The 12240-nt window shown below is 30.8% G+C and overlaps 2 protein-coding genes across 2 annotated transcripts; one reads left to right on the forward strand and one right to left on the reverse strand.

The window, feature by feature from the left end:
* Positions 1 to 1814: 1814 nt before the first annotated feature.
* LOC116774228 (prostaglandin reductase 1-like) lies at positions 1815 to 4631 on the forward strand. Its single transcript, XM_032666881.2, has 2 exons — positions 1815 to 1892; positions 3534 to 4631. The coding sequence occupies exon 2, from the start codon at positions 3540 to 3542 to the stop codon at positions 4554 to 4556; it is 1017 nt and encodes a 338-aa protein (XP_032522772.2). The 5' UTR covers positions 1815 to 1892; positions 3534 to 3539; the 3' UTR covers positions 4557 to 4631.
* A 538-nt stretch (positions 4632 to 5169) lies between these two features.
* On the reverse strand, positions 5170 to 9820 carry LOC116774215 (protein HGV2). The gene is made up of 9 exons (XM_032666872.2): positions 9661 to 9820; positions 9092 to 9267; positions 8711 to 8805; positions 8405 to 8580; positions 8188 to 8281; positions 7819 to 7953; positions 7612 to 7686; positions 7053 to 7297; positions 5170 to 5871 (listed from the first exon to the last, which is right to left on the reverse strand). Exons 2-9 carry the CDS (start codon positions 9265 to 9267, stop codon positions 5704 to 5706), a joined length of 1164 nt encoding a protein of 387 aa, XP_032522763.2. The 5' UTR covers positions 9661 to 9820; the 3' UTR covers positions 5170 to 5703.
* Positions 9821 to 12240: the final 2420 nt, after the last annotated feature.

Raw genomic sequence — 12240 nt, forward strand, 5'->3', positions numbered from 1 at the left:
CATTAAAATACTTGGTAAAGATCAAATTTGAATAATGCATAGAAAGATAGCCCTTTGGTTAGCCGTAACATATTATCTGAAAGCCATTGATTAACCTGAAATTCTTCGTTTAATTTTAATAACAGGTAACGTGTCTTATAAATTACAACTAATTCGTTGTCTATGAGCGAAAACACAAATATATTATTTCTTTATTATCTGTTTAACACTCCTTACATATAATGCAAATATAATATGCCCCTGGTTTAAATACAATTAATTGTGTATCTTTTATATTTTTTAAAACATTATTGTGAATATAATTGTATACTTTAGTTATGTAGATGTAATTCCTTATCTTAAAAGTGCCTCTATAACTATCTTATCTTCTGTATAACTGAAGTGTTCATGTATTAAGAATCGGTCTATGGAATTTTTATAGTGATTTTTTAAACACTTTCAAAACTTTGTATGAACATTTATATGTAGATTAGACAATTATACGAATAAACCCTCTCCATCCTTAACACAAGTGAGATATCAAAATTTTTGGCAAAGCAATGATCTTCATTATAATTAACAATGTGTTCATTCTATAATTAATTTCTATTTATCACGAAAATACTAAACATTGTTAAATATTTACAAACTACATCCTAACAAAGGAATCAAGAAAGAATGTATTGAATACAATCAGAAGATGAGAAACCTTATGTTATTAGAAAAAAAATCAATCAAATAACCGGCAGCTTACACACGTACCGCTTTCTGCAACTCAACTTCATTAGTCACATAAACGTGTAATGTAATAATGACATGCAAGATTTTAAAACTAATGATGATACACTGTTTGCTTTAAGGTCTACATTAATCCTGAACACCAGTAACTTAGTATAAACTGAATAAAAATGTTTTCGCAAAGCCTTAATAACATATCATTTATTTATCATAACATAAATTTATAAATATATATTATTTTTTATAAAATTTAAAAACGTGTCTCATAATAGCATAATCAAATTTAAGCATAAAACTTATAAATAACATCGTTAAATAATCAACAAACACAAATCCGGCACCAAAACAATAGGTATATGATATTCCCATCTTAATATATATATATATATATATATATATATATAAATGTGTCACGTGTCACGTTGTTTGTACGCGATGGACTCCTAAACCACTTAACCGATTTTAAATTAAATTTGCACACTGTGTACAGTTATATCCAACTTAGAAGATAGGATATCTTAATTTATATCCGCAATATTATTTTATTACAAATTATTTGTCTATTATTTGACATACACACTGTTAACTCGAAACGATTTTAACAGATGGCGATATCTGTTCACTGGATTGAATAAGTAATCCATAGATGGCACTGCAATGTTAAACCTACAAACCTGTCGTGTAAGCTACAATTTAAAAGGATAACCGCCAAGTATCTTTGATGCCAAAGTATAAGTTAAATTTATTTTGTAGTAAACGAAATACCGTGAAATTCAATAATTTCTACTTTTTAAATTTCTTGTGTTACCATAGCCGGCCACGTTTCCCTCGGGATTAAGGTATAACGGTTGTTTTGGGTATGATGTTACGTGACACAGACTATAAATGTATTGTCGTAACCATACAGTTGATAATGTGAGTATTACGTGGCGTTTAAAAAATATAGCTGGACTACGACTAAGTAAAAGAAAATTAATTCTTATTAGAACTATACTATTCATGATAACTTATTGTAATGTTATAAATAAATTCTACAACGCATCATAGTTATAGATACGATTTTACAACCAGTATAAAGGATTTAAATATTGTGATTCAGTATCCATTATCATAGCACAGCGCGCAGACTTGTTTATAGTTGTCTTATTGTAAAGTTATATCAAAAGTGATAAAAGGTAAATAGCATCCAAGTTCTCGGAAACTATAAGACATTTAGTATCTATATATATTATATTAAAATACCGATATATTTTTGAGTAAGCAAATCGTTTGCATGAAGGTTTTTTTTTAATACCATCAGTACTATGTTTATATTTTATTAATCTTCTTATAGGGGTAACAATTCAGTCATATTACGCTTAGTTGTTAAATTGTCTGAATTAAATGTTAGAATTTTAATTAAACCGATTCTGTATTAAACATTAATGCCTGAATACTATTATTATTGAAATGAAAGCATCCAGTGACATAGTAAATTGAGAAATTTATCTGGATATCAGGCTAAAGTGTATTGTAATTTTATGTATTTTTATAAATTTACATGACCATTTTGCTGTTTTTTAACATTAATAGAGTCATAAAAATATATAAGCGAGGTATTTTTAATGTTTCATTACCTCATAGTAATTGAAATAAAAACGTTTTTTATCTTTTCCATCTAGTCAAGTTCAATACACGGCGAAGGCTTTTTAAAAATAGATTTTATTTAAATATGGTGGTTATTTAATTAGAGAACCAATTACATAGACTACCTTTTACAGACTGAACTTAACATTAATACAATATAATTATCTTAATACTAATGTCCCCGACTGGATGTTCTTCTTATAACAACGCTTTATATATAATTAACATTGGTCTGGAAACAACTCGATGAGACACGCTCATTTGGACCGATGTAACTGTCTTGTTGTATTTTTAGATAAGCAAAACATTTACATTAATATTTTTTTAACGCCTTATAACGCCTGCATCTAACTTTGACGAAAGGGTTTTATTAAGATCATAGACAAGTAAAGGCCAATTCAAACGCGATATTAGGTAATTATCGTAGAGCCAAGTTTTTTGACGTGTAGATCGGTTGGTCATCTACTTTGTTAAGATCGTTTAAAAATCTATCTACTATTCCTTCTAAGGATCGAGTACGACCTATACTATCTATCTTACGACCTGGATATTTAAATGGAGCATTTTCCGTAACCGTAAAAATGCATTGACCGCCTAAGGATAATTAAATTTTATTCGAGATAAACACCAGCCTTGAAATAGTCCTATATTGTACCTACTCAAAGTTTAATAGCCGTTGCATGTTTTTGTATTTTATAAATATATAATACATGATATTTTTTCTATATGTAAATATTATAATAAATAAATACATAACATATTTTAGTACTATAAGTACACAAATAATAATAAAAAGGGGTTGATATAGTTGCTGGCTCGTAACTTGGCCAGATCTTGGCGTATTGGGGATAAGTTTTGTGCCTGTAGAATTAGTGCAACAAAAAGTGGTCAGTAACAAAAACAATAGGTTTAATATTGTACTTGAGAAAGAACATCCAATCACGCGCACGGAATTCTGCCACCTCGTTCGCTACGTTCCGCATCATGTCACCTAAAAATTACACTCTGCGAATGTATCGTCCCTTACCAAGTTACGTTCCGGCAACTATAACTAGGACCGTACAATATTAATTTATTTAACGTAACATATATACGAATGTAGAGTATTTAAATGTCACATTTTTTTAATATTCCCCTTATATATTTTTTTAATATATTTAATGTTAAAAGAAAAACATTTATGATTACAGAACGAAATGGTAAAGGCACGCAAGTATGTCGTAGTGAAAAGATTCGACGGCGTTCCGAAAAGATCCGACTTCGAAATAGTTGAATACGAACTTCCACCATTGAAGGACGGCGAAATTTTGATTAAGGCGGAGTGGATAAGCGTAGATCCATATCTTCGTGCATTTCATTCAACTCTTAAATTACCCTACGATCAGTTCAGCTTCCAGGTTGGAGTTGTCCAAGAATCCAGAGATCCAAAATATCCAGTCGGGACGAAAGTGGTTTCCCACAAGGGATGGTGCGATTATACAATAGATAAAGATAATGAAATCATTCCAAGTAAAACTATCCCGGATACAGTTTACAAAATACCAGATCTGAAGGGACTGTCGGAATCATTGGCTGTAGGCTGTGTCGGAATGCCGGGCGTGTCGGCTTATTTTGGATTTTTGGAAATATGCAAACCTAAGCCTGGTGAGACTGTTGTAGTAACTGGAGCAGCGGGCGCCGTCGGCTCGTTGGTTGGACAAATCGCTAAAATAAAGGGATGCAAGGTCATCGGATTCGCCGGTTCCGATGAAAAAGTTAACTGGCTGGAGAAAGAGCTTGGGTTCGACAAAGCTATTAATTACAAAACTGCCAATATTGAAAACGCGCTTAAAGCGGCTGCGCCCAACGGCGTAGATTGCTACTTCGACAACGTTGGAGGAGAGATAAGCACTATAATAATGAACCAAATGAACGAATTAGGACGAGTCACGATATGCGGATGCATTAGTGTGTATAATGAAGATTTAAACAAATTACCAAAAGGTGAAATGTTGCAACCTATGATTTTATTCAAAGAACTAAAAATTGAAGGTTTCATAATTTGGAGAAAATTCCAACGTTGGAATGAAGGATTTTCACAAATTGTGGAATGGATTAAAAATGGACAACTAAAACCCAAGGAACATGTCACGGAGGGCTTCGATAAACTATATGATGCATTTATCGGTATGTTGAACGGACAAAATATGGGTAAAGCAGTTGTTAAAATTTAAAGCGTAGTCTCATTAGATGTACGGTTATTAATTATTTTGTTAACAATATAAAACTAAAGTAAATTATGAACTTCTCGTATTTGTCTCATTGCCATTTAAGAGACGTTTGCTTTTAAGATCATTTATACAAAACTGAGGAAAAGAAATTAAAACTATAAGGACACTGGATACATAACTATAAAGATCTCCTACTGACTCCGATAAAAAGTTTTAAAGTTTTGTATCTCTGCATGATTTTCTGCACGAAAACGTCAAAATATTTAAAAAATGTTCCCTCACGGCAGCCATTCAGAACTGAATTTAACTACGAGAATTAAGGAATAAGATTTCCTTCCAGAATAGTTTTTCTTCTGTAATATTACAAAAAATAAATATAGCCAATAAACAAACCTACTAATGCCTTTTATCTTGTACTAAACTTGAAACGACATATTTTAATGTTCTAACTCAAGGACAATCTATATATACGTATATATTTATAATTCACTTTACATTTACAAAACACTCACCTGTAAACGTCGCTAGTGTTCAAAGCTTTCCGTACCAATTATTATAAGGGGGCTGACATATACCACTCGGTTGAAAAACCATCAATGAAATAAAACGCAGGCAACATAATTCGCCATGTTTAATTAAACAAAATATTTTTATCATCTTACATTATAGTCCTTAACTATGATTACATATTAAATAAGAAATCCTATCAACTAAATTCACTTACATCACTCTAGCTTTAACGCGTAACATTAATTCTTTTCATTCACTTCTTATTTTGCTTATAGTTTTTAGGCCACGTCTGCGTCCAATTGGCAAAAGACAAGCCTCGATCCAAAGACAATCAAAAATAAAATTTATAAAATTTTGTTGGATACAAATTCCATTTAAAATATAGGTCTTCATCTCTCATAACAACTTCGCTTATTCATAGAATTTAACAACTAACATTGATATTTACACAATGTAGTTTCGGCTTTAATGTTCCAATAATATTTTTTTACAGACGTTTAAAGTTAAGTTATATCAACAGACTTAAAAAGACAAAAAGTCTTAACTTTTTTGATCACCCACGAAAACACGTTTATATAAAAATAATTTAATTTAATAAAAAAAATAAGTTCAATGTCTACGCTTATTATGCCAACATCATTCACGTATTAACCCTCTTCGGTGCTGAACCTCCTTCTTCGCTGTTCTTTCTCTTTCTTTTTATGAGATGGGAGATGTCTGATGCCTTTTGTTCCGTCTTGCTTGAACCGGCGCCATTACTGCTCTCTCCGTTTGAAGGGCATAATGTTTCACGTACCCTTTTTATAGTCTGAAAATAATATTTTTTAAATTTCATATCTGTTGGAAATTTTGTAAATGTCAAGTCATATAATCAACAATATATTTAGATTCTATCCTAAGATAAGGCCAGTAACTCGAGGAATAGATTCTACCCAGACTTCAATGTTTGATTTGACAGATAATAAATAACTTTTTTTTAAATTACTCTGTGATACCCTAATATATTTTTAAATGAATAATATACCTGCAATAGGTGGGTCCTATACTTTTACTTTCATTATAAAATACTTATTATGAGTATTACAGCCGTTGGAAGCAAGAATAAAATTTTATGTTCAGCCCCGAATACTATATATGTAGGGCAAATCTGGTACAATACTTGTTTAAATAACATCTAAGTTACTAATATTGATATTGTGGCGAATATCAGTGTATAATATTTTATCACTCGTTGATCATTCATTGAGATATTATGTGATAAGGCAATTCAGATAAGGTACTTTAAATGCCCCTCTCGTTATAAAATCTTAAGTAACACATTTAAATTATGCAAGTTGTGTTTATGGCCAGTAGACAAGAATTGTATAGCAAAAGGGGATTATATTATATAAATATAACTTAAATCAGGAATATTTCAGTAAGAGTTATTAGGAATAAACATATCTAAAAAAAAAATTGGTTGTGTTATTCAGTAAAGTAAATGCTCTAATTGAAAAACGATCCCCGGATCATTACCAACTTAATCTGAATAAACATCAATGGCCATAATACGCACAAGAAGCAATTTTCACCACACGACCATTAATGCGGATAGTGAAATAACACACAGATTAAAATTTAAGAGAATTTATTACACAAAAAAATGTAAAGACATACAAAAATGGCCCTGTGGTAAAAAAAAGTCACTTACATCTAACAAATACATGACTTGCATAACACTGGGTATTGTGAATGAGATTCATTAAGGCACTTAATTCTAGCAATCATCACAATACTGTATATAGCTACTGGCTAAAACTAAGGATAATCAGACTTAAATACTTTAAAAAGGCAGTTACTTTATCATGGAATGTATGTGAACATCACCGTCTATGTGATGTGTATAACTTTAGCCGTTCATACTTCAATGCCATTGCACTGTTTCTGTTCCTTGATTATCATGCTCCTAAGCATCTTTCGTGTAGCTTCGACACAGTCGCACGGTCTTACCTCGGCTTTATAATCCATCATATCTTGAATTTTCTCTTGTATCTCCGGTAGAAGTTCCTTCAATTCCTTAATTTCACCTTCCACTGAATAAAATGGGTCCGTGGTAGCGTATTTCTTAACTGTGGCACATTCTGAAACTGTCTTTGGATTTTCCAGAGTTTTTATTCTAGTTTCGAGAATGTTTGCAGCGTTTTTGAAGTGTGTGATTGCATCTTCAAAGTTCGATGCCAGTGAATTTGCCAGACCTGTAGTAGAACAAATTACAAGTGTAAAGAATATATGTAGTTATTAGGAATTAATTAATTAGTACTAAAAACTTTCAAAGATATCAAAATTAATTAAAATTATGTTTAATGTTGGATTATTTGGCATGTTAGTATATTAAATTTAATATCTTTCTTTATATCAAACATTAATTTAATCAATCTGATATTGTTCCAACATATATTCTCATAAACATGTTCTGTATGTTTATTTCTTAGAGAAAACCTTTTAAATATAACAGGATCCCTAAACTCTTAGTCCAGGCATTAATTTGTATCTCAAACAATAATCTCACCAATTTGATAGTGGGTTTCAGCAATGTGTCTGTCATCACTTTTGTAGAGTTCTTTCTGTATGTCCAAACAGCTGACTGAAAATTAAAAATTAAAAAAAAATTGTATATATATATGACAACAATAAGTAGAAGTCAAAATATTCCAACTTGATGATCATAAACTTAAAAAAAGTAAATTTTAAGTAATATAATAAATCATAAACATACTCATATCGGCAACAGCCTTATCATAAGTTTCACTCTCAAGCGCTACTTCTCCGAGAGCGAGATGTACTTCAGCCAATAAAGCTCGAACATCCTTGCCATTTTCTGCCCGCTTCTGAAGAATGTTTCTTGATAGATCTATTGAAAGTATGAATTAATCTTTAGTTTTTCAACCAAAACTCTAAGCTACAGCCAGCAATAACTTATTAAGAAACGTTTTTAGCATATCATTCTTCTAACTCTTAGGAGGTCTATACAATGAAACTACAGTCAAATTGACTTTTGTTGCAGGGAGAGACAATCAAGAACCTCTCCCTTTGTTTTAGAAATAGATATATAAGATATAGCCATATATTTAATCTATGTTCTTACCCAACATTTCCCAGGCGAGTTGTAAATTATCCACATCGTCTTCATTGTCCAGATTAACTACAGAGTCGTCATTTACATCCCCATTTGATGTACCCTAACAGAAAATATATAAAATTTTAACAAGTAAGCAGCATAAGGAATAAACATTAATGCAGTAGAAATTTTTATAAGTACTTATAAGTTGTAATATAATATGTACGATATAAGTAATATTTACTGGCTTTTCTTCATTTTCCGTACTACTTCCAGGTTCTTCGTCCTTAGTAGTTGATTCAGGTTCAGTTTTATCATTTTCTTTTGTCCCTTCAGCTTTATTCTCTTCATCATCGCCGTCTTCTGTTGCAATTTCTCCATTTTTCTGTTCCGCTTCAGCATTTTCTTCACCATTTTCCTCTAAAATAGAATAATCACATGTAAATTTCAATATACAGGTGGTTACATCAATTATTTCAATTTTATTTTTGGTATATTTCTTCTTTCCATGATATATTAAACATATTTAAAATTCATAGTTATTTAATACCTTCATTGTCCCCATCTTCATTATTTCCCCCAGCTACTCCGTCACCCAAATAACCATTTTCTTCTCTTGACAAACCAAGAAGAGATTTGCCATACCTGAAGGTTATAAATGACAAATATGTATTTAATAAAAATTTTATCGAACTAGAATCCTCATCACTTATAAATTAATAAATTTAAATAATGAAATAACAGCTTTATGGGCAAAGCATAAAGCTACAATATATGTACAGAGACATATGTCTAGCCTCGTTGAAGTATATTTCATTGTCTCCTATCATAACGAAAATCTATTGAAACTTTTAATTTCACATTTTTAAATACTTTAAAACCAGTGTTATATGAATTAGTTATATAGAATGCTTATTATTTTAAAACTAACCATAAGTATGCCTCAGCACACTCATCTGCAAATTCACCATGTTTCTTTGCAAGCAGTTCACAGGCTGTAGCGAGTGTTTCCGCAGCTGATGTATAGTCTCTCACTGCTAAATGTCGTCGACCCGCAGCCAGCAATTCTTCGGGAGTAGAAGAGCTCATTTCTGGTACTTCAGCCATCTGATAGTATATTATAACTTACAGGTTACAGCTAGTTTTTGGAACATTTTCGAATTAAGTTTATATAAAATACGAAGAAATATCGAAATATACATAGTATAAAGAAAGAGAATTTAGCTTTCCAAGATAATTTTTTAAATTATAAAGCAAAATATTATTAATAAAGTAATAAGTTTAACGGTAGTTTCGTCATAAAATGTAGCTATGAAACAATAGATTTTGTTAAACCACGTGTCAAAGCTTAAAAAAGATAAGTTTATACTTTTATTTTCATGCAAGGGTACAAAGAATATAATTAATCACATACGTTATTCGAACAACTTTTAAATAACCAGAACATTCCTTTAACCATTATACTGAAGTAATCATGCAGAAGCTACTTTGTTTACTTACTGTTTAAAATATATTTAGAAGAAAAGTTGTCCTTAATGATTTAATGTAGCAAAATCGAAATATCTGATAATTTTAAATTAAAAATAACAAAAATTTATACATTCCACAAAACTAGGCTATCACAGTCTCACTTCAATAGCGGTAATCGCCATTCGTCAAGTACCAATCACTGATCCGTATTTAAATAACAGATTAAAAAGTTGCAACAGAATAAACCATCCAATCTGTTTAAATAAATTTTGCTTTACTTCCTAAAAATCTATTAAGATAATTCAAAAATTTCGCAAATAGTTTGATAGATATATTAATATATACATAAATAATTAATGGTTACACAAAAGTTTAGTTATATAAAAGATTGCACGCCATACAAAGAAAATAGGTCTACATAATATTGCAAATTATATAATCTTCATAGGCGGCTCGAATAAAGCACAATAATACCGAATGTAAAACAGAAAACTTCATTATTTATGAAATGAATTATTATAATTAATGATTTTTTTAAATTAAAATCTATTTAAAATAATTTTAATTAATTTAGTTCCTCTGTTACTGCTTTTTTAACCAAATTCATTTATTAATATATAAAAACCACACTCCATTTTTACTTTCTCTTATATTTTAATCTAATTCAAATCTACCTGACTAATGGAAGAACGCCACTAAATCGTTTTGTGAGGTATATATTAATTTTCTTATGCCAAAAAAGTTTGCTCATTCTTTTTTTACACTATTAACACTGTTGTGTATTGTGAAGGTGCTGCCAACGACGTTTAAGTTACGTGAAGCAAAACCTCTACGCTCAACTTTTGAAAAACCCCCATTTTTGTTCTAAGATAAAACGTCGAGATATTGTTCTATATACATTTATTTGACAACGAAAACCGTCCAGATGATGTGAATCACACCTAACTTTGAGAGTGCTATGGTACACGAGAAGATGCGTAAACTTCGCACAGTCCATTAGAATTTGGTAACTTGTACTTCAGCGAATAGAAAGCGTGAGAGTTGGTAGAATGATGTACTAATGTCTAATGATTCAAAAGACGCACTGCTAAAATATCTGTTACAAATAAAAAAACAATTATAAGACCCCTAATCCATGACGATGTAGAGCGTGAAGAACTAAATCTCAATAATTGTATAATATTGACTAACGGGTGGAAACCAATTATGGCCCAAACTCTGGGATCATCTCGAAAGACCTGAACATCAAAATCACACTGACCCTTTATATACATAATACTGTATTTAATTCAGAATTAAAGATCTCATCGCAGCGTCTCAACCAATCATTGGTAGGAAGGTAAGGAAGGAAGGTATAGGTATTTTTCCATCTGAATCTTATGGGACAGCATGGCAATTGCAAAAAAACTGTTTTAGTGTTTTTTTCCATGTTTCGGATCCATGCAGAGTTTTTAATTTCGTTTAAAAATAATATTTTCAACAATCCTACAAATTTCTGCAGGGTTAGAATTAGTTTAGCCTGATTCCGCATTTGACAGGACTATACTCACCACAATGTAACAATAACAAAAACACACACCTTTTATAAATTTTGTGAAATTGGCAATTTTCTGGTTAATTAACTTCTTTAAAAAAGGGGGAAAAATACACAAATAATAAAATTTACAAGAAAAGCAATTAACACATCAATATTTTATATGAAGCCAATATGGATAACACATGTTTAAAGACATCTTGTCCGAGAATTTGATACCTCGAGTGAAACTTTTAAAAAATACCTAAAGGCAACAAAAATACTTAAAATTTCTAATTATCCGATTACATATAGTAATCGTTCTGGATAAAAGTAATATAGATAAAATAATTCGGACTCATTGCATGATATTTTTAGTAGTTCCAATAATAATAATTATTATTATTAATTTTATTGTTTCACCAATGAATAGGCTGAGTTTTTTTTATCAATTTTACCCATCTAGATTTCAAACAATTATTTTTTTTATTTATCACTGCTGATCCAAAATAAAAATTAATAAATATTGTTTTACAAAGACAGTTATGGCATTCCAAACAACATTGAACACTTCGTTGCCCTATAAAGGCGCCGATAGACATCTCTAAGGCTCCGTCTTCTCAATTAAATTATAAGATCTTCCCTAGCAAAAAGTAATTTAATCTTCCGAGCGCATATTCAGATAGTAATGAACAGAGCTGCCTACTAGCTCTATGATCTGCAGTAAAAGAAAAATATCTTTTAGAAATAAGTTCAGAATTTACAACACCTGCAAATTTCTAGACCTATCGTAAACGTGTACTACGCCTATGTTCGTTTTTAAGCTAGTAAAAATTGCAAGTGATTAGAACTAATTCATGCGTATAGCTACAGAAGCACCCTGTTACATCAGGAATTTCACTCCAACTCCTTATGATAGCTATACACATCAAGAGGATCTTAAAAAGATTTTTTGAGATATCAAGCTCACATCAAACCCGCTGGTCGTCAAAGGTTTTTCACGACTCCAAGTCCACCAACTCCCCGATAGTTAAGAAACGTCCTAAAGAAGTGCTCTTAGTCTCTGACAAAAAATAACAACTGACAATACAGACAAA

Source organism: Danaus plexippus, chromosome 8, assembly GCF_018135715.1.
Source record: "Danaus plexippus chromosome 8, MEX_DaPlex, whole genome shotgun sequence".
In the NCBI taxonomy this organism is placed as follows: Eukaryota; Metazoa; Arthropoda; class Insecta; order Lepidoptera; family Nymphalidae; genus Danaus; species Danaus plexippus.